Below are 24,208 nucleotides of genomic sequence, written 5' to 3' on the forward strand. Positions count from 1 at the left end.
TTAGACCGCCTCATTAACTTACCTTCGTTCTTCACCCAGCTCGTTTCAACACTAAAGTACATGACCCATCTCTCCCCTTTTCAGACATTTTAATAATTAAACAACGCAAGGAATTTTAAAACTGTGATCAAATTTAGCTCTCTTCTATATTCTAATTTCTTCCAAACCTTTCTCTTCTCCTTCTTATCCTGTTTCTGGCTTTAACAAAAATGGTCTTCTTCTTTTTCGATATCGCAGCCAGTTTCCTTTCGTTCTTATCTCTTCTGCGTTGTTTCTTGAGCTGTCTTCTTTTGTCTGTTCTATAGTCATAGTTGGGCCAGAAGAAGAGCTTCAAGAGATGCTTTCGTCTTTTTGTCAAATTACTATCGAACTCATAACAGAATCAATGGGCCCTGGCAAATCCGCCTCTCTTTCAGCAACTGCTACTGCTAAGACTTCGATTTTCTTCTTGAGGTCCTTAAGCTCTTCAATGGAGATTTCCATGACTGTTGATTTGAAACGAAATAGGGATGTATGAAGAATTTGTTGATAAGTATTAGAGCTTGATTTATCGGGCGCTTTTGCTCAATTTTCCAAATAACTTTTTGCAATAGTTATTTGCAGTAGCAACTCACCTATGGCCCATATAAAAAGCCTCAAGTAGAAATACGTAAAGCTTTTGCTTTGCTTGGAAGCGTTTGCCCAAGGTGAACTTACTTTACTTTTCTAGTAGGGGTTGCAAGAATTTCCAAGCACTGAAACTCAAAAAAAACACTTACTTATTAATGGCAAGATTTATCTGGTAATTCGAAAACTTCCCGAGCTTCTTTCAGGATAAATGGTTCGAAATTTCTTCACGTTGCAGGCTACAGATTGTGGAACTCAAACTGTCGAACTTGCAGCCATTTTCTGCGAACTTCGTTAGAAAATTTCCAACAATATGATTGACAAAATTTCAAATCTCTATATCTTGAGTGTTTGCTTTAAGATACCGGGGTGAATCGAAAGGTACAGAACTGGAAGGAGACTTTGATGTGATAGCTCGAGATATTATACAGGGGGTTGTTAAAAAGTATTTTATGATCTTTTTTGTGTTTTATCGCTTTTTCAGCAGTTCTTCGTCATGGATAGTAACAACTTGCAAGTAGTATGTAGTCTGGAGCGAGGATCGTCAAGCTCCTAAACTGGTCGAAAAATGGTCATGGTTGATTGAAGCTGCGTGATGGTATCTTCCATTTTTATTTCAATCTCTAAAAACCTGCCCTTGAATATGATAAAAAAATGAAGCCAAAGCTCGTCTTTTTTGGCATTTCTCATCAATCCGCTTCCCCAACTGCTACCAAATCAAATTGTTAGACCGAAAATGAAAATTCCTAATAAACAAACTTAGGTGTTCTAAATTGGGACACTTAATTCACCTCGAGGCTGTATGCATATCCTGAAAATGAAAATTAAAATAAACACGGGATATTGCCTGTAATCCCCATGCAGTTTCGAAAACCGCCTATAGGTAGCAAACACTGACATTCCACATTGAATACAGATGACTTTCCTGTCAATCATTTGCGCTGGTGTTAACTCGGATCATAATAAAACAATGTAGGAAGCCGGGATGGTTTTAATCGGTATTGACAGAGACAGCTTGGCTGGCTCAAAATACACGTGTTTTAACCAATATTGCTCTACTACCGGAAGTCGCTTTTTAAATTTCATATACGTGTTTGCCAAACTTCTTTTCGTTAGTATCAACAAGAATTTTACTCGTAAGCAGTTGCAGTAGATCAATAATAGTTTGGAAACGGATCGATTACTGCCGGTATCTAATTTGCACTTGTGCTGCTGCGATTGTCCCGTGTTCTATTAGAAATTACTATTGGCTTATGGATTTTCCGCAAATTAGCAAAATTTGCTCAAAGCGACACACCAAATTTAGTTTAAATATATATATATATATATATATATATATCCTTAAACGAGCTTAACATTAAGAACGCAATAAAGTAATGATGTATTATTCGAAGAAGCCCTGATAATGAAGGAGACTCGTTATGATTGACATATTGGGCAGGCATAATGAAAACTGGGGGACGATAAGGGCCACAGTCTGCCTTAATTCGAAATATCCGCGCAGTTATTGACATAACCGGCTACCCTTTGCTGCAAGGGTTAATATGAACTCGTTCGAGTAATTATTTCGGTCGGGAGATCATAATCCCTTCTTGTAATGTCTAGTTCCTAACAAATCTGCCATTATGGATACCATTTTGAACGTTTTCATCGCTTCTCTGGTTCAGATTGGCCATTTCCCCGCGCTGTGCTTCGATAAAGTGTCCTCATTTTGTTCTGGAGACGACAATAGTGCGTCCTGTGAATATTTCACTGTAACACGAGATCGATGTACCCTTAAAGTTGCTGATTGGGGGCCAAAAAAAATGAAAAGTTAGAAGCTGTTGATTGTTCTATCGTCAACCGTTTCGAAGATCTCGGCCTTGAAAGCTGCCTTTGCTTTTAAGGCTCGGGTCCACCAAAAACTTACATATTTTTGGGCATATTTTCCCCTTGTTTTGGAAGCCTCAAAGCAAACCTCTCAGAGACACTCAATGTGTGATTGATGCCGGAGACGCTTGGGTTGGCGTTTTTCCTTTATTTTGCATTTGACTGAATCTCGTGAATCCATGATGATCTCAGAATAAAGTGGAATTGATCCGTAGCGAGGATTAGACAACGGAAACAACCGACGAAACCTTTGGGGGAAACAGTCAAATAAGTTCCCTACAACTAAACTTCAGAGTAGTTCCTTCGGTTGTTCTCTTTTTCAACGGCGCTAGGTTATTGTGTGCCGCCGTCTGATGAGAGCCAATAAGTCAGAAACCGGTAACGAACGTACTACGCCCGCTGCAAGGCAGAATGTTTCGCAGCATGGGAGTGTAATCTCCTGTAATAATGATTAAATCGACATTATTCAGTACTCTGTGAATTGAAGTCTCCATAAAACCACTCAAGGAAGATGAGAAAAATCTTGGTGTCTATTGAGCTTTTCAATGAATCATTGGCCACATGGTTGAGACACCTTTTGTGTTTTTGAAATCACAATCACACAAAACATAACAATCATCTTCACACGGAACATAATTGAATCAGTGCGTGAATAGGTTTAAATGCTAGAACTCGATTAATTAAATTGTCAGATTCCCAGAACGTTGACAATCTAAAAAGATTCGTGTAAATACAATCACCAACTACAATTACTGTTTTTTAATTTTCTGCATTGTTCTTTCTGTGCGATGAAGTTGAGAACGAGTTAGACTTAGTGACGTTTTGCGATCGTGAGAAAACTAAAATTTTCAAACAATTCTTTAATACGTTTTAATGAATCATAAAACTAAGGATCCATTAGACATGAGGACGTAGATCTCAATTAGAGACTTTATCAAGTGCTTCGGGGCTTGTTTGTTTTGAGCCCTGCAACTGAGGAAACATATGTTCGGCCTCTTTTCGACCTCTCTAAATTAGAAATTAGACAAGGTGAATATGTCACAGGCAGGACTCGGAATAGGTTGTCGCCCCAATCATTTAGAAACTGACTAGTCATTTCCTGGAAAAGAAGGTGCTAGATTTGTACCTGCCAATCGCCTAGCCCAGAGATGGCAAAAAGGAGATATCTTTGACCGGAGCAGAGAATTTGATTGAAGCGACTTTAACGGCTTTAAAATCCACGAAAGATAAATGACGTGAAAACAGGAAACCCTTTCAGGTGCAAGACAATCAGCAAAACCGTCGCCAGTAACGGTTAAAAATCACAAATATAACCGTGCAAAAGCATTCTTCCCATTTTCACACAACTCCTTAAAATGCACATGAATTTGTGATTAAATTAGGCATTAGTGTGTCTTAAAGTTGACTAATCTTCATATCTGATTCGCTTCGTGGTTATCTTAATGACAATAGCATACTTATCTTTGTGAAAATCTCTGAATGTATTAAACTAACAGCGGGGACTGGTGATACTATGCCGGAATGTATCTACTTTTCGTACGCGTATGATCTGGTGTCTCGCTTGCTCTCGAACAAGTGGAATATGCTTCACTGAAGTGAAGATTTAAATTAGCTGTAAATTACGAAGGCCGCCTTTAATTATTGTAAAGTAAAAGGAAGACAGTCGCACACCATAACTAATGTATTCTTTATAAGTCTTAGGCAGAAATGCAAGTAATATGGGGCCCCATTGTTAATAAAATTTGTTATATGCAAAATTCCTCATGACACGCTTGAACAAACACAAATCAATAAACAATAAAATTTTTACACCGTTTTGTAATTTATCGCATTTATTGCCGCTGTCTTCTTAATATATTCTTAATGTATTCTTAATATTCGCGTTAATAAGAAAAACTCCGTGCTGTGTCCGCCAAAGGAACCAAACGTTCGAGTAGAATTGTATGAAGGTTGTTGTATAGCTGAGAGGCACGTGCTTCTACTTGTTGGCCTCATCAGGCATGGGTGTGTGCAAAGTAGGTACGCACACATCATGGTGTGCATGTCCGAAGATATATGCACGTCTGAATGAAATCTGGAAAGAATGGAAGGAAGCAGGGGAGGCCGCAATTAGATATCATCTCAGCTTTTTGAGAACGCAGCATTTCACAAAAATCACATTTCAAAGCTCCATGGGGTGTAAGTCTTCGGGCATGAGTAGCATTAGATGTGTACTTAGCTACTTTGCCACATTTATGCCTGATGAAACCAGTAAGCAGAAACGCATATCGCCAACGTCCGCTTTCCATATCGGCTTGAACGTTCGATTCTTTTTGCGAGGATACACAGAACTTGCTTACATTTACATATGTTCGTTCATCCGCACCAAACTTTTAATGTATTTACATTAATTTCATTAAATTAGAGAGTAAACAAAAATTTAATCAATTGCACATTTACAACTGAGCGGTAGATCAACAAATTCGTTAACAAATTAATTTGATCTACGGAAAAGTTTAATCAAACACAAAAATATTCTGCACACAAATTATGGTGGAAAATTATAGATTTTAATTTAACAAAATTTTGTCGCAATCAAAAAATCGTATATTCAAATTCGCAGATAAGGGTCAGTCTAGCTTTTTCGTTAATTACATTTTAGCAATTATTAAAAATATCTTAAAACCAACCTTTATTCTTCTTAAAAAAAATTATTTAAGTAGATACAGTGATAATTGAAGGACATAAACTTGCAGTTGACAAATTCCAAAACTGTCCTTTTTCTCGCGGCAGCAGAAACTTTCGAATTTAATGAGACACTCCCAGAACCGCGGAACACATACAAATCCCATCAATTGTTAAAGTGCAAAACCTCCTATTTTTTTATTCCATTTCTGATGTTTTTAAAATGTTCCTCAGTATATCGGAGTTTTCATTGTATTCGCCCCTAAATGGAAATCATGTTTTATGTACTCAATCCGATTAATTCTAATGACAGAAGATTACCATTTTTCACATTAAAAGTGTATGGATTTTTTCGAAATTTTAAAAATTTATCGGATTACGAGGTTTTCCATTTTAACTATCGCTCTGTTCATATTGGCTCCTACATACCTGCAGCCAACCGAATCACTCCATTGGAAGTCAATTTTGAGCTTTCTAATATTAAAACTGGATTCGAAGCATCAAAGAGGAACTTTTGAAATATTTCTATCTCCAGGAGTAACAGAAAGTTGGCTTTCTTGACTTTTAGAGAAATTTTGGCAACTCTAAATAACCCGGTCTGAAAGCATGTTTCTGGGATTCGTAAATAATAAAAGAAGACGGGACATTTTTTGGATTTATGAGCGACCGGGAGGAACCTTAAACCCGATTTTTGGGACATTCCCGGATTTCTGACTAAGTGGAAGAGGACCGAACATTTTTAGGATTTATGAGAAACCCGGAGTGTAAAAGGTCTAAGAATAATCTGGCGGGCTGGTAAAGAGGGTCCTGATAAATCTGCAAATGAATGAAAGCGCGGAGCTTCGAATCATAATGCTGTTGCTCCTATGCACAGGAATAGACCTATTATGGCAGTTTTATTCCTTGAACTTAATGCAGCAGCTAACGCAATGCGGAACCTGTGCAAGGCCCCTATCTCGGACATGCGCACATTCTCATCTGAGACCTATGGACGTTGCCCTTACGAGGATTATTTTTCACCATTTGAACACTGAAGATTGAGCGATTACCAGTGGTACGTTGACCAAATACGTCGATAGGTTTGTGTCTACTCGCATTGGCAGTTAATTCGCGCCATTTATTTAATGACAATGCATTGGCTGCATTTCGTTTGAACTAAACTGCTTCAACATAACATATTATTTATTTTAATAGAAGAACCATTATGCAATTCAGTTAATAACAGGAGATTTTAAAAAGACGTCTTCGGAAAGGGGCCATGACAATCGATTTATTTAATGGACACCGCTGTGACTATTAAAAAATAATGTAATTTTCATATTTTATGAGATGGGCGGAATATAATAAGTTAAAAAAGGTCAACGTCGGTAAAAACCTATCCCCATGTGTCAGATGAAAATAGATTAAGGCGTATTAATATAGTGTCCAATATTTGGCCGGGCAATATCAGCAACTTTATCTACGCATTTTTGAAACAATGCAGAACATTATAGCGGATAATTGCAGGTTGTCAAGGTGTCGATTTGTAGTCTCGCAGATGTTATCAAAAATAAATATTAAGCGTTGAAACGGCACAATTGTTTCTGTCCCTTGGGTAGCCTTCCTTTAAGGACTAATATTGCGGCGAGTCGTGATAAATTTGATTGAGAGCGCCCAGTTCCGATTGCATGACTTCGTGAAGGAAGCGGAAAACTATTGCAGATAACATTGTTTTCTAGACATTCTACACATGCACACTCAGGAAACAAAGTTCCAATTAAGTGTCAAATAACAAAACCACTAAAAAGATAACGAATTATGCAAGTGTCCTCAGAAGGCCCTAAAGTTCACAATTCATCAAATTGGTGGACGTGTTTCGGCGTTTCCTACAAAGTTATTACCTGAAATTTAATCGAATCTGTGTAAGACATTGTGGACCGACTTATAAATGCCATTATGTCCATAAAAGTCGAGCAAGCGTCACAAATTAAAAATATGATCTCACATCAGGTCGGCACCCAACAAAAGGAATACAGAATAGTTAGCTGACTTTAACAAAGGTGGCGCGCACCCCCGTCGTGAAAGGACCTGTGACAAGCGACATTTTAATGTCATACCCGTCACAAGGCACACCAGAAAACAAAACCCCATATATTTAATTAATATGCCTTAATGGTTGCCATGGTCGATGTGTTAAACAAGTTTTTGTTTGATGGGTACCGCTCACCGCGCAATATTGCAACCCGGGGAGGTTTAAGGGTGGTTCATCCCCTTGAAAAATCTTCGAATCAATTTATATTAAAAGGTGAAAAGCCTCAAAAGGTCTAATAAACGTTTTCGTGCATGCATCGTTAACTATAGCATGTGTCGCGTCTCTTAATTCCCCATTCCGGTATTTATACCCCGCCAATTTAATACGAGGTACCTCATTTAATAATTTTATGAATATACAAGCATTTTCCACGGTGATCTTTAAGGGTCAGGTAGATCGTTTTTGTGCGCCATGTGCACAGGAAGCACCCGATCAGCTATGAGATTTTTAATAGTGAAAGAGAAATGAATGGTTATGAATTAAAAACCTGCAGCAGTGGCGTCACTCAGAACTTGATCTTGTACCCAAAGATCTGCCTGTTTACCATGGAATTTGAGCCTAACATAGGCAAAGCACCAGTATAAAAAATCTAAGCAGTGCAGCTATGACATAAAGACGTCCACAATTAAAAGAACTACTGTTTCCTATCACGCATGCTGAATTTCTTCAACATCACTTTAGCGTTATGTGAGTTCAAAAATTTTTTTTTGCCTAGTGATATAAATTTCGTATTACACATCGAACGGCTTCCGTTCCGTAATGCGCGCATGCCTGCTACATGCTTCACACTCTTATTTACGATACGGGAACGCTCCTAAGAATGGCCTGAACGTTAATGATAATGAAATGCAGTGAATCTGACGCTACTACAGGTGAACTTTTGTGAGAAATATATTCAAGATTAAGATTGTCACAGTTAGTGGTTAGATCTACATACAATGCAGTGACATGTCGTAATGGGAAAAGTTGCCGGTTCCGGACAACGATCCGCATGCTTCTTGAACACAAGTTTCTATTAATCACTGTTACATCCCGTTAATTAAAGAGTATCTGCATATCTAGCGCTGATCTCTCAATAGATCCGTACCGCATTTTTGCTTTTTGCATAACTGACAAACAGGTTTCGTACATTGAGTGTCTTTCAAATTTACCGAATTACTTCTTTGAGTTGTTTAATTTCTTAAAGGAGGATTCAAAACTTGTAGAATCCGCATCACAAATGTCTACGACCTCAGGCGTCATGCAGATAATTTATTCAGATGAAATTAGTTTATGTGAATCAATTGAAATATGCGTGAAATCAGATTAGTAAAATCCGCATAGAGCCAGCCCCATCAAGTTAGCAAAACCTATGTGACATCAGTGTTCAATTTACCTTTAAAATTTGCGCAGAGCCGGTGCGCGAAGTTTTTCTTGGATCATTTGTTGATTTTATATGAACCTATTCTGGAGACTTGTGTGAAATCGTGTTAAATCACATTTAGATTTTCTGCAATTCCTACATGTTTAAATCGCGTGAAATCGGCTTAGAAAATGCTTGTCGGGTGGTCTAAATTCTGCTGTGAAATCAGATTGGTAAGTTTTGTGAGTAATCCGAATGAACCTAAATTGACCTGTGTGTGATTCAAATTAGTGCAACCTGCGTTAAATCGAGATACTAGATGTGTCAAATCACGTTAATTCGACTAAAATATGAGTGAAATCAACGGGTGAAATTTATATCGAAATTCGGCCAAACTCTCGGGACGTTTGTGTGAAATACAGTTGGTCTACGAATATGACTTTACATTAGACATATTAGGCGTTGCAGGCGGAAGGCGAAGACACTAGTGTGTTATGTACTGCTTGGAAGGCTAATGGTCAAGAACCCGAAAGCATGTTAAAAATCCATCGTAAGGAAAAAAAATAAATTAAAAGGCTTATTGTTGCGATTTGAGATAATACATAACAGAGTAGCAATAACCAGAATTCGCGTGACACATGCAAGAGAAATAGGACCGGCATTCGAAGCAAAGCCGAGCTCAGCGAGAGATAAAGCAGTCATCCAAACATAAATAATACAGACATGATGAAAAACTTGCATTGTATATGTATAGTTAAAAAGGGTTGCTTATTAATCCTAACAAAAGGGGTCCACCCTTTAGAAAGACGGAAAAAATAAACGAAAATATTACTCCTCGCATTTGATAACAGGGTCGCGGCACTCAGCTTCTTCCTGGATTTTGTTCTCTATGCCCAATAGGTCTATTGATTCGGGATGACTATGTGAATATTATATTTAAGAGGAGCACTGAAGTGCCCCTACTACTTGCAAATATACAATTTAGGGTCAATAAATTGCTTCTGCTCTTGATTTATGCGTTCGGCAGTTGATTGAGACCTCGTTTGCTTTCGAGCACAATTAGACAACGATGCAACGAGAATTTATTGTATTCCTCACCTGCACCCGCATGTGCAGGTCGCAAACGCGTAATTTTGCACCTGGCTCCAGCAAATTTTTTCACCCAACAATTTTCTCAGATTTGCTTTTAAAAAATAACCCACAATTTAAAACCGAATCGTTACTAAAAAGGGACATTAATTCGAACACCCATGTGACATCGAGCTATTAATTCTTTTCGTTAAAAGAGCAAGGATTCGGTTAAAAATTGCCCGTTTCAAATATGGTGTAATTTGATAATATTTTTCGATTATATAAGGGTCGTTAATATGTTGTTTCGCATTTTTCATGACTGCAGGTAGACGTTCCAGATGAAGGTCGTCTCTTTAAGCACCGTACACCCATTCTCTCCGTTTTGATATGGTTTTCAAACACAGTTAACAGCCCCGCTAAAAAGCTGCTTGAAAAGGATCGAAGGGAACAATCAAATTATCATTCCAGCAGCGGTTAGAACAACAATACCAAAAATACCAATCTTTTCTCCCAAAATTTGGGCATATTTACTTATCAGTCGGAGAGGTCAGAGGGTTGGTCGTCTTTAACACAAAACGCCCCTATTTTCAGCTATAAAGGGTGGAAATCGATATACGTTCTGAAGAGTTCGTTTTATGTCCATTAAAACATTTTCTTCATTTCAGTGACTTGAAAGCTTTCTATACACCCTTCCTGGTTTTAATGTCCTCTCACTGCTTTGACAGTCGTGATAAATCTTTTTCTTATGGCCCTGCAGTTACGAGAGTCTGGAAATACTATAAATTCTTTAGTAATTTGGCTAGTCACTTACTACTTAAGCAACGGATAGGGGAAAATATCTTAAGCTCAAACTAATTATTGAATTTTCACTATTCACATTAATTAGAAACACTAAATCGTGAATAACTGCCACCATTAGGAGATCTCCAGTCTCCTACAGCACATCGCTCGTCTTTCACCGAGTTAAAACAATTTGGTCCATGCGATATATGTGCGAATTGCTTTGTTTCCGGTTGGCCAAAATAGGTGTGAAATCGTGACGGTTCGATTAAGTTGAGACGAAATCAGGTCGCTGACAACACGCATTTGGTGAAATTCATTGTGTGAAATCACTTAATTTCATAACGATGCGCTGATTTAGACGTGAGCCATCTCTACGCGGGCTGCGCAGGGTAATAGGTGCGAGTAGCCTGGATAGCACCACTCTTAAAATTGATGAGCCGATGCCATACTGTCCGCTCGCACTTAATTAATCTTTCTAATATCTCGGAAATGGCGAGAAATTTGGGGAAATAAAAAAGGTGCCTTAACACAGAAAAAATCATTTCATAATAAAACGTGGGATATGGGCAAAATTTCAGCTTAATGTGTGCACGTATGCGAACCTGCAGACGTGATGCTGTTTTGCTGCTGCTGCTGCGGTGAGCTGTTGCCTTCGATACTGGAAAGAATCTGATAAATAAATTGGAATTTCCAAATGTCGTCAATAAAATCCATTATGTATTGTACCGACAACAAAGCTAACAGTAGGATAGCGTTTTGGTGCCATTTGTCTGGTCTCTCCATCACCGCCGTGGGGCAAGCCCTTCACTCCCCACATACTAACGGAATACGTCTAGAACACCTCGAAATTCAACACTTTTCCGATATTTCATTACAAGTTCATTAAAAGGGACACACACACATTACTTATTATTAATAATAGTCAAGTGGTACCAAGAAAAAAACGAACTCTCGGCTACGCTATACGGTTCGCAAAACGTCCATCGAAGTTAATATACAGTATACGTGTATAGGTAGGCCGGGAAGGAATCTCAATTAGAATTTCAAGACGAGATCTTGTCTAAGTAAAAGGTTTCGTCGTGGATGAGTTGGACTTATATCAGGGGCGGTGAGGGTCCTCAGAGGTAAAGGTCGGGCGGTGGCAAGTGACAGGCACGCAGGACCATCGTTCCGCCTTCCCTGCTGGTACGGAATTAGTTTGCGGCAACCGTAAAGCCGAGACGAGCTCTTTACCTGCCCGAACCAATATCTGTCCTATTATTACAGTCTGGGTACCGTTTGAATCTTCTCTAATATATGAATTTATGCCCACCTGTCACTTCACTCGTTAAGCATTTAATCATGTTATCTAACTTTGGTAGGCCAGAGTTAATTAGAATAAGGTGTCATTTTGGCAAGACCAAAAACCATCAAAGGTCTGCGCACCAGGCTACCTTATTTTAAAAGTAATACATTTACGAGCCCCTGGCCGAGAACATTATAATACACCGCAAAATTTCCTTTCTAATTTGTCTCAGGCGAGGCGGCCACAGTCCAATACTGGTCATTAACGATTCACCGAACGACGACGCTGAGATGCTTTATAACTTATAACGAGGACCTCTTGCAGAGTCAGACTAGAACGAAATTATCAGAACAACGAACAACTGGTACTTCCTACGTGTCAATCATTACTGTGTTTATTACCACTAATGAATAACGCTAGAGGAGTACCATATATGTAGGTGCTATGCGATTTAATTCTTTTGGTCCTTTTATGGAAGAATATCATCTTAAATGATTCTTCGTTTCTTAATGTTGTGCGCGGTTCTTAGTGTCATTCTTCCGAGCATGAGCGGCTGTCGTGCCTTTGCAGAATGCGCGCAGGGATTAAAATTCTTTTGCAGCGCACATGCGCTCGAGCCTTTTATAAATTAACATTTAACTCAATCGTTGATGCGAATTGACGTTTAAGCGATACGCTTTGCACTCAACAATGCACGTAACGTAACGTAACGCACATTTTCCTGTTTTCAAGCTCCCCCAGCATAAAATTACCGTAGAATAAAAACTCTAATGCTGGACAACAATTTTCCACAATCGACAATTAAATTAGCCGTTTTACTTTTATAACTTTACGCTCTGTGTCGTGATAAAAAAACTGTAATTGGTCATTAGATAGTGCGCTTTAATTACGGATGTAAAAACTAAGACCATTTTAGCGGTATTTTAAAGAATAAATACATTTCATTATGTATGGTCGAGTTCAGGCTACTAACTGAACCCCAATGTAATGGGTTTCATGATCTCGAGGTGGCGCGTATAAACATGGTGTATTGAAGACTATTTTGTTGGGTTAATTTTTGGAACGAATTGAATTAGAGAGTTGATTGCCTTTACACTCCAATCTACAAGCTAGATCTGTATTTAAACCGAGGGTGTGTCATCCTGAGCTGAACCGCCAACCCCCCCGAGTTAAACCGCCAACCCCCCGAGTTAAACCGCCAATCTCCTGAGTTAAACCGCCGGTTCTCTGATTTAAACCAGATCAAAACATGGATTTTCTCGTATCTTCCTTTGTCTCTTAAAATCTATTACCCCTTTCATAAACCTAGAAATACACAATTTAAACCGAAAGTGTCACGCAACAGGGATTCTTGGAAAAAGCTTTTGGCTTTAATGGTTTGTTTTATTATAGTCGTTATTACTTGGGTGACTTATTTTAGTGCCTTTTTTGAACAGCTAGCTATTGCTTTTCATTATTGGTTCAATTATATAGTTATATATTTGCAGTTAAGAGGTTTAGGGCACGAATGGTTTAGATGCCGAAATGAGCAGTATAATAATGATGCCGAAATCTCTTTAGGTGGTGGATGCATTTAACACTTTAAACCATCGAGTATCACATCTTGGCCTACACAACATGAACACGCTATTAGGCTCACCAACACCTAAGAGCTGCTATGTGGCTAAACAGATTAGTTGATAATCTGGAATTCTATCCTAGCTAAAACTTGTGGCTTGGTGCCGTCCATAATACTCAGCCTTATGTATTTCTTCGAATTTCTGAACATGGATAATCAGTGGCGTGCCACAGAAAAGATTCTTGTGAATGAAAACTCAAAAAGTTGTGTGAAATCAGATTTTATTTCAACACTCCTTCGCGACAGAATTCTTGCAACCTGCGCCAAATTACGCCGAAGGCTCTTTGATAAAGCCAATATGAATAAGAATAAGAAAGTGGTCAAGAGGCAATTTCAGAATTAATCAACGAGAGACTAACTGGTTCCAAGTGGAATTGTTAAGTGGGAAAATGAACAAAGGAGAAAGATAAGGTATTATGAAAAATCCAACGAAATAGCCCAAGGGACAAAATCCCATATCGGATTATGCTGATATACGGAGTGTTGTAGAACTACGCCATCAGTGGATGACAGCCCAGGCTATTTTTACTGGGACACAAGGCATAATAATGCATGTAGCCAGGACGACAGTACTTGGCTCGGTACTGTCGAGTCTACTCACACTATTCTATGCTATAACAGGAAGCTTAGGTTGCAAAATTGAACTTTTTTCTTCAGTGTCGCTCAAATTTTGCTTAAAAAACTGAAAGGGCTGTGACAAAATTTTAAATAGATCATTAAAAAGACGCAAACTTGTACCCAGTTATGCCCTGTATCTCCGAGCTGATGCATATGCTGAGAAGCGTATGAGTGAATGGAAATTTCCAACTGTCGTATATAAAGTTCCCGCTAACAAATCGCCAACCGAAGGATTCAACACCATATTAATAGACCAGTGTCGCCACTGGCTGATGATAAATTGCCAGATTATACCTTTACGATTGCTATTATTTGCTATAAGTTCAAAGGAAACATCAAAACATGGATATCTTAAACTTAATCCAGTCCACTAAATTTGCATAACAAAAATGTTCAAGACAAGTGAAAAGGTGGTACCTCAACACTGTGTGCACTTGCCGATGTGATAATAAAAAGGCCGCATTGGACAACTGAATTGAAGTAAAAGAACCGCAGAAATTTGCATAACAACAGTGATAATTTGAGGTGTTAAGAAGTATTACTTATGTACAGATTATTGACATACAAATGTACAAATAGCATGCTTTGGCAGTACCCTTTAGCTATACAAACGTACGCGGTCTGCCACCCTAAAGGAGGAAGCATTTATGCTGGAACTGCTGTTAGGTTATGTAAATATTATAATTTGAGTTTATTATGAAGGAAACTTAAAGCAACAGTTACGTGCTTTTGTGTGCGACAAAACCAGCGAAAACGCTTAAAAATCACAATATTATTAACATTTTAAACAAATTTGAAAGCAGTCCCTGCATCCCGAATAAAGGGTGTGTCTATTGTGCGCGACCCTTTTATGTCTTATGGGAACAGTCATATGACAGATGTTGTACCCTACTTGACGCAACTTCGTTGTTATTTCGGCCATATTCGAACGTACGCCCTTACATGCTTGATCTCATGTTCGGGCCACATTTTAGGTACATGCCACTTCAACCTCCATTATGCGTCTACAGAGAAGAATTCTATTGTTAATAACAGTCAAATCGAATTTAATTACCTTCTAAAAATTAAATGAATTTCAAGCTGAATGGAAAATACTGGCCATTGTTGAATTAGCCTCTCGGTTTATGGCTAAAACAATTTGTTCATGAATACATAGTTCTCGCTATTTACAAACCGAAAAAGAGGTGAATACTTTTTTCGAATATCTAAATCCGTAAATAAAACGGGTCCAAGAGTGTATGAAGCTACGTCAAAAGTAGTCAGCAGTCAAAAATAGTCAGCGGTCAAAAGTAGTGAAAAGTCAGAAGCAGTCAGAGGTCAGAAGTAATGCCGTGCAGCTTAAACATGGACGGTGAAATCGACGAATAATCGATAGGAAAAAGTGTATTTTTTGTGCAGAAATTGACTTTCTCAAATCAAGAAAATGTATTATCTTGCGGATAGATAAATCTAAGAATGCTCAACATGACACATAAATACTTAATTCAAGAATACGTTTTTCCTCTTTTTGTAGACAATGACATTTATTAGAGCTCGATTTATGTTGGAATACTTTAATAGGAGGGTGCCATTGCGATGGTGACATTTGCGTGACGGAAATAACAAAGCTCATGAACAACTGCAAGGACGAGCTTGTTATTGGTGGCTACCGGATTACGTGACAATGGCGACCAATGAGGGGACAGAACAAATCTCGACAATAGGTGGAGTACAAATAAATCTACCTCGGGGGCTGGAAGCCTGTTAAAGACAAATATTTGGTTTTGGATTTTGCTACCGGTCTTTGGGTTGTGTCCTTGAACAGCATTTTGGCAAATTTAACGATGACTGACAGTATAAAAGGTTAATTTAATATTTTCTGTTGAAAAATGCCATTTGCTTTTCGATGATATTAGGTTCCGTCCCTAAATTTTTCATACAAGCGGACAAGGGTCTTAATCTGTATCTATAGCCCTTATGTTTAATCCGAGAACAAAGAATTATGAATACTCTTTTATCTAGCAGAGCGTATGACGTGCTGCTAATATTGTATCGAGTTACTGAACAAATAGCAAACCCTGTGCACTCACTCATATTTTTCAATATAATTAACCGCTTCGGGTAGTTTGGAGCTCTTTTTATTTACATCGAATATGCGTTTCCTATGCAAGGCTCATTTGAGAGGACAACACCCACTCCTCTTCAAAGAAAACATTTTTTCACAAATGCGAGGATCAAGCACTCTATAATATAAAAGATAATTAATTTGAAATATTTCCTTAATCGATGGACACCTTAGCGATCCGGGGATCCAATCTTCCTAAATACCCAACATTTGGAAATGAAAAGGTAATTTAAAGCGACCTTGCCCATAAAACCACCAACTGAGCGCATATTGCTAAATTCTGGCGTTGAAAATAAAATGGTTATTAAACCTAATAGTCACCCTTATAAATGATAAATGATTTTTTTCGTATAATTTTGCGTCAAGAAGGACGTTTAGGCAGAAGATGCTATAACCGGTAAGTACCGGTAACAACTTTCTCAGGATGTATGAAGGACATGGCAATAAGTGAAACGATCTTCGATATAATCACCAAATTGCTTTATAATCACGTAATAAGTAATTAGAAGAAATCTCAGGAATAAAATAAATACGTTTCCGCCAATAGAAGAATGCGGCAAAGACTAGATACCCTTTAACACTTTAAATCAAATAACACGCATTGGAAGGTCATGTGGTATATTGAAAATCCAAGAACCCGATGAGAGGAGATGAAGTCGAGTTTCCAGAAGTTCTGAAAGATAATGAACACTTTCTTCTAACCTCATTGGGGAAAGAGGCTTTATATTCGGTTTAATAACCGTTCTTCATTTCGCGAGAGAGCACCATAATAAAATCGAAGGAAACAGGTTACAAAGGATTTTTCTAAGGAAAAGAACATTAAAAATTTTCTAAAATTTCTTAAATAAAGCTAATTAGTCTGGAGTAGTTTTCTTCCGCTTTATAAAAAAATTATCAAATCGAACAAAAATAAAATAAATTAAGCAATTATATGTATAAGACTTAAGTGAAATCTTAACCAACCAGTTTTTTCTGTACCTAAGTTACACATACGAAGTGTAACATATTATCATGAAGATATTTCGGGGAGCGATAGTACTCTGCAAAATAATTTCAAAAATGCTAATAAGCCCATGGTCAAAAACGCAAAAAAATGTAAAAAGCTAGAAAAAATGTGAAACTTTTCCACTCTGTACACCGAAAGTGGTGACCACAGGTCTATTAGTATTTTTTTACTATTTTGCACAGCACCTATTATCGCTCCTTGAAATATCTCCACGATGACATATTACACCCTATACATATGCCATTTGCTACCTGGGATGCCTCAAGCAATGCGAAAAATACTTAAGAACTAAGGCATGGTATATAAGCATGGTATTAAAATCCTCAGTATAAAAATTCTATTGGTTGCAATGTTGCTTAACAATAATGACCGCTGATAAATCAAAAACGACGCACTAAGGACTGCCCGTATAAGAAATAGGGCACTCATACATCATACATCAGCTGTGCTTACGTTAAGAAATGAAAAATTACTATGGTATTTATAGACATGGTATTGGTGGCCGAAATTTAATATGTTGCTAAACAGCAACACATACACATTACAATATTTAATTTCTATAAACGAGCGCATAACTGGTAACTGACTTGATGGGTGGTCTTCAGAATCCGACAAAAGAAACACAGGGAGATCTGCAAACAAAATAGAGCCCATGAATACGTTTGTTTTTGAACGTAATAAGTTTCTGCGGCAAATCATTCGGATAATGTAAGCCCTTTGTTGAGAAGGTTAGCGCCGGCTTAAGCCAGGTAGCCAAAGTTAGTCAAAGTTTGTCAAAAGATGTGTCGTTGGGTATTAGTAACAGTAGGGCTCTTCCCTAATTCAATTTGTCAAGCAAAAGGACAGCACGTAGGGTGGTTTTTCGGAAACATGAAATTATTGGCACCGACAGGTGAGTTCTCTGCTCAGAGCTGTGTTTGCTCTACAACCAAACCGACGTTTAAACAACAGTTAAGAGATCATGAATATATAAACAGAGAATTCAAGCGTAAAATTGTGGTTTAATTAAGATGCATTTAAAGGGAACTTTTTCTCCTCTCCTAATTCTCGTTGCGGTTAAGTTCCATCACTAGAGCATTATCATTTTATGCCTTATTAACCTCGACTACTTGTCTCAACTGTAACTATACATTGTTTGAAATCGGCGCATCCCAAGTAGGTAGAAAAACTCGATACACTTTTATTAGCTGCTTGCAGATGGCCAAACTGTGAAGAGGTACCTGAAATTCAAACGCCGGTAAAATTATTACTGTTGTTGGGGACTTCAATCGCGGACAATCCCAATAGGATGTACTAACTTAAGAAGCGATCAGATAGCTCCAGCCCGATCCTTAAGTCATCAGTTCTTTTAGTTGTCCCCAATACTGCCTAGTCATTATTTATTGAAACTCTATGCGAGAAAGAACAAGGCGCCTGTGAAAGCCTCAAGTAATGGAACAGATTTTGGCATCCCCTTATATGGGATGATGATTTAAGTCTCCCGTCATATTGATAATTTTTTATTGATACTAATAACGTTGTCATTGAGATCAGATATGCTCTCTTTTCCTTCTATGGATTATTTGTCCTTGGGGCGTTTCTGTGACTTATCAAGAAGAATATGACTTTGGGTTTGCAGTAACCCTGCACATCTGGGCATAATTGCCTCTTCAAATCAATGACATTGCTCGCATTTGTAAATAGGAATTGATTGGATGGGTTGGGTTATATTTAGTGAATGCAATTTTGCCTGACGAGAGATTTATGCCTGAAACATTCAACAATTTGATGGTTAACCTGATTCGTACGAATTTACTCTGACGAGGACGACTGTTAACATACCGTAGCGGTGTTTGACCAGCGGCAGTGCCTACATGTAGAAATATAACACACTTGCAATTTTAAACAATCATTTTTCTTGACTTGAAGAATGGTTATTGAGGAGGCGATCCCGAGGAAGTTCGTTTTTGAAGAAACGTCTGAAAATTGCTTCTCACTACTGCATATAATTATACTTTCCTTCTCGATCAAATCTAGATAAAACTAATTTGTGAAGCGATATCCTTCAAATTCTTAAAGCGCCGAAATCGATGTGGGTATCGCCTTCACGGACGCTGACCTATTTTCTGCTTTCCCTTCCGATCATTCATATATTTCTTCTATATATAAACAGGGCATTCGGAAAGTAAACTCATCGTAATCAAATTCTCTACATCATAAAATAGAATCAGTTTGCTATACTCTAAAAGATACTTCGCAACTGAGACACGGGGTGTTTCATTTATTATTCATAACAATTACCCGTGGGTAACAAAATTTTTGAAACACAACTTATACTAGTTATTTTTAAGCACCCTGTATAATTTCATTCGAAACTTCCTTAATCCAAACCCTGCAATTACACAATCACATTAGTTTCTAAAATTACATCACCAGGAGGCAAGGGTTACACACTATAGATGTCTTGAAGATCGTGCCTAGATATTCACTTCCATATTCAATCGTTGCACACTTAATTACCTGAAAACCTGCTCAATTGAAGATCGTGCATTAAGATACTAAGTTTTCTATCGTCTGAACCGGGCCAATCTTAAGACGTCAAGACAATACCAGCCATGTACCTGGGGCGCCAGACCGGCGAGGTAATCTTATTTTGATCAATTTAATCAGGTGACATAACTATTAAAAAAAAATTAAATCATTTTGTGATACAAAAAAAATCAGGTTTGTATCACAAAGGATTGTTTTCTCATGGTGAATAAGTGGTTTTTAATATATCCAAAATAGATGGGCAAGGACTTAGTTCCAAAATCTAAAAAAAATTATTAAGGCTCTGTGCGCCTTCTTAGATACTGCATTTATCTTAAAACGTCACATTTTTTAAATTTTGGTCCCTAAAGTTCTTTCGCATCTCATTAATATTGGTAGGTACAGATTTATTATTAAGATCTTGCATAGTGTCTCATAAATGATGGTCGAATGGGGAAAAGTCTGCTAAACGTGCAGGCCAACGTATGTCTCCACTGTTTGAAATGTTTCTAGCGAAAAATATTTCAGATTTGGACGGTTTATTATTTTCGAAGGGGTTTAAGCATTTGCACTCGAAACAATCACTTTGTGAACTGTTCTATACTAATTTTGGAATTTTAGGTCAAGTTAAGAGAAATTTCGTAAAACTCAAAAATTTCTTCATCAAAATGGCGCATACAAGAGAACACAAAGCTGGTAATGGCTGTCCAAAAATCGAAATGTCGGATTTCAAATGTGACATCCCCACGATTATGTATCAATCACTGTGGATTCTCTCGCCATATAAGCTGAGGAAAAACTAAAAACGTTTTTCCAAAATTTCAGTTTTTAGAGAATACTTCCGAAATAAATTCTTCAGTATGTACTGTAGCAACGGCAGGAAGGGTCTCTAATGCGTGCGTTCCCAAACCGATACTATTAAATATGCATGTTGATGTTGACATGATTATTGTGATAGGATTACTGTAGTGGATCGCCATCTTTATTAAGCCCAACTTTTCCCGTTAGGTTACACCCCAGAGAATTATATTGATAGGTGGTAGTTAATTGCCTTTTATATTTGAATTTATTGTATTTTGATGAAGTCCGACGACTACAAAAATACCATTTCGTGAAAAATGATGTTTCGCCGATAAATTCCCTCTGACGGGGTGGAGTTGATGGTCAGAATTTGCTACATGGTCAGCAATAGTAATTAACGAAGTAATTTATTTGTAGCTATTGTTCTATTTATAATATGAAATGCCAGACGTGCAGAGCGCAAGGCGAATGAACTAATTCGAACCAGGGAATAACATCGCCGCTCTATGCATGTCTGTAGCATCGGCAAAATCACACAGAGGGGGTGCAGAGTGTCCCTGCGAAGGGGTATCGTCACCTATACTTCGCGTCCACCTTTGTCAACCCCCCCTCGCAGCTAGCCCCGCCCTCCTCAGTGCGCACGCTGTGAATTACCCCCACCTTTGTTACAGCATTGGACAAGTTGGGCCTGCGACATCTCTTCAATACCAGTGCTCCTGAGCCGGTGCATGTGAACGTAACGTTCGACGTAGCTAGTTTAATTTTATACGGATGTCAAGCGTTACCGATTCGTCTCAAAATTCTTCTGGATCGATTGTTTTCTGTGCTTCAAAAGGACGAAGTGATTCAAGTGCTGCATGGATTTGGTTGGACAACTGGCGATTACGCTAGAGGATATATTTTGCAGGTTAGTTATTTTTGCATTTTTTTGACCTCTGGGAAAAAGTCCTGTCGGCTTGACCTGGTACGCGACGAGGATCTACTAGTGACATCTGTTACTTAGGACAAATAGCGCAAGGCGGTAATTTGCCTCCCTACGCGTTCAATCGAGATCTTCAAGGAGGCGTTTGTAGCCTCCAATTCTCTGGTCCCGTTTCTCCAATGGTACCACCACTTGAGCATAAAATTTAAACCGAGTTGATCTCCGCTTAGATACCTACCCCTCACAGTTCTGTGCTAGCTGTGCTAAGTACGGGCGCTCTCGAGGACATGCGACTTAAATATTTTCGAGCACGTTATGTCCGGCACCAGCGGACTAGGATATTCATAGAGATGACATGAGTCGTTATGTGCATATTTACGTTTTGGTATCAATACAAGTCATGATAGCTGGAGGAGGAGATGAATGTTCCTCCCCGTTAAAACTGATAACCACGATAGTACTATTAGTCGACCACAACAGCAATAAATCAGTCAATTGGGTATAAATCTACGTCTATTTGCGAAATTTTCATCTTTGATTTCCTCTTATCTGTTATGTATTTTTCTGTCTGATCTAGCCCAAACATTTAAGTGCAAACAAAACTATTTAATAAAAAACATTACTTTTCAAAGTTAAGGTCATTGTTCAGAAGAAAAAGCTCGAAAAACAGGTTATAAAATACAATAAAGTTTTGTATATGCCCATAAAATCTTTGTGTACTTACATAATGGACAGAATAATTGTGTCAGGTTTTGCTGTTAGGTAATAGCGATGAAACAGCATTTATTCTAGCCATCTTTACAGAGCTAATTCGTTACACATTATATCGGCCGTTGCCAACAACGAACCGTCTTACAATTTAGCAATATGCAAAGTGTTAACAATAGTCGCATCCACAAACATGCGAAAATATAACATACTTACCGCTTAAGGCGTTGCCGCAGCCAACGGCAAGATGAAGCGCTTGCCGTCGGATCGGCCGCAGCTTCCTTTTGCACTTAAGCGCACTTCTTTCTTGTCTCAGCAATCCCGAACAGTCACATGATTTTTAATATTTCCTAGGATTAAGTCACTTTAGTTTTTTTTTCCGCGGCTCCTCCGCTCATTACACCGTGAGGACTCTGGCGCGTAAACATTCTTTCTTAAAATATTTTGAAATTTGAAACCAACTTCTTAAGGTGACTTCCTTGGGTATAAACAGTAAACAGGAAGGTATGTAAAACGGTAAAGCACGCTCCACTCTTAGAAAGAATAAATGTAATAAAAATAAACCACGAGTTAAACCGAGTTAACAGACCATGTCGGTTTTAAGGTCCAACTGACCACAAAAATTAATGTGAACCCATTTAATGGGTTCTGATTAATCCGAGGAAACTGTGTTTAGAAAAACAAGTTTAATTTATTGTACACAAAATATAAATAGGAACGAATGCTTTTCTATTATAAAACCTGTTAATCCCTGTAGTCAAACATTGTCATGAGAGGAGGTTTATTTCTTGTTTGGATTAAATTTCAAGTGAGCACCCACCTAGATTCTAGCAACACTTTTCTAGCAAATTTATAGCTAAAAACAGGTGACGTATACTGGGGAGTGTGCGAGATTCATTAGTTAAAATATTTATGATTAACATATTTTATGTATGCTAAAGTGATAAGAGATTTTAATCTGAAAAACGACGTGATTATGTTTTTTGTTATTTATGTTGCAAAGAAATAAATGGGATGATCTAGAAACAATGGACAAAAAGATACTTAGGCGCCACATAATACGCAAATAAAAATCTAGGTATTAATAGACGGTTATGATAATTGAGGCAACACATAAACATGAAAAAATGCTGTTTTCGCTATAGAGGGCTTCAAAATAATTTCAGTTGATAATAGCAAAACGCCTTGTACCTAGTATTTTGTTCCCATTGAGTATACATATGTACTTATCTCTCTTCAAGGCTACACAGCAAAAAGTACATTCTTGAATTAAATATTAATGTCACATTGAGTATTCTTAGGTCTATACGTCCGCAAAATGATGTTTTCTTGAATCGAGATAGTCAATTTCGTTCTTGTAGTTTTATCTGCATTTCTAATTGCAGTTTGTCTACATTAAAGAAATGTGATGTTTCAATAATGATTCAACTTGCATCATGTGATTCTTTTATTGACTTAAGACTGCCGAATACTCAGGTTTAGTGAATATCATATATTACATCTTTTGTTTCACATAAACGTTCCATTACTTTCGATACGTCCTTTATTCTCAATTTAAACGCATTTACTTGATGTTATCTGAGAAAAGTGCTTGCGGATTTAGATATTCAAAACAAGTACTCACTTTTTTTCTGTGTATTATAACAGTATTTCTTCACATTAACCCAAAACGACTACCATCGAACGAACATGATATAACTCCTAACCATGTCTGTTGACACAAAATGATATGTACTTACCCGGTGAACCATTGACCTATGTACTTCTTTATCCTTCAAGGATCAAATTAAGTCATTTTAACGGCAAGTTTGAATTTGAAAGCGAGGAAATTGAACTAAATCTGTATATCAAGGGGGTGATTTTGTTTAAAATAAATCTGAATTGTGTCAATGCTACCTCAAAAACAAAAAAATGAAATTATAATTTATAAATTTAATTTAATTCTATTAAATACTTAATATATGATTAACATCTAAAATTGACCTAAAACCGATTCGAAATTTATACTATAGAATTTTTACTGACGTTTTAACATACCCCGTAAACGTAAAATACGTCTGCAGGGTGGGAAATGTGAGAGTCATGTCTTGGATAGATTCATCTGTTATGTATCGTCAACGTCAAATATTCGATAGTATATAGCAAATGGCTTAATATCCGTCCTACGTTAACGGTTCATCGCCTCCTACTAGATATTTTAATGATCACCCGTTATTAATATTGAATTGTAAT

The 24,208-nt window shown here is 37.7% G+C and overlaps 1 protein-coding gene across 3 annotated transcripts in view; it reads left to right on the forward strand.

Annotated features, from left to right (window-relative positions):
• Positions 1–24,208, forward strand: part of LOC136414867 (zinc finger protein basonuclin-2-like) — a 91,484-nt gene that overhangs the window by 61,470 nt on the left and 5,806 nt on the right. For all 3 annotated transcript variants that reach the window (XM_066399096.1, XM_066399095.1, XM_066399097.1), the window contains one exon: positions 21,018–21,253. In XM_066399096.1, the coding sequence (XP_066255193.1) occupies positions 21,018–21,253 (236 nt within the window). The remainder of the gene's footprint in view (positions 1–21,017; positions 21,254–24,208) is intronic.

This window comes from Euwallacea similis, chromosome 18 (genome assembly GCF_039881205.1).
Source record: "Euwallacea similis isolate ESF13 chromosome 18, ESF131.1, whole genome shotgun sequence".
In the NCBI taxonomy this organism is placed as follows: Eukaryota; Metazoa; Arthropoda; class Insecta; order Coleoptera; family Curculionidae; genus Euwallacea; species Euwallacea similis.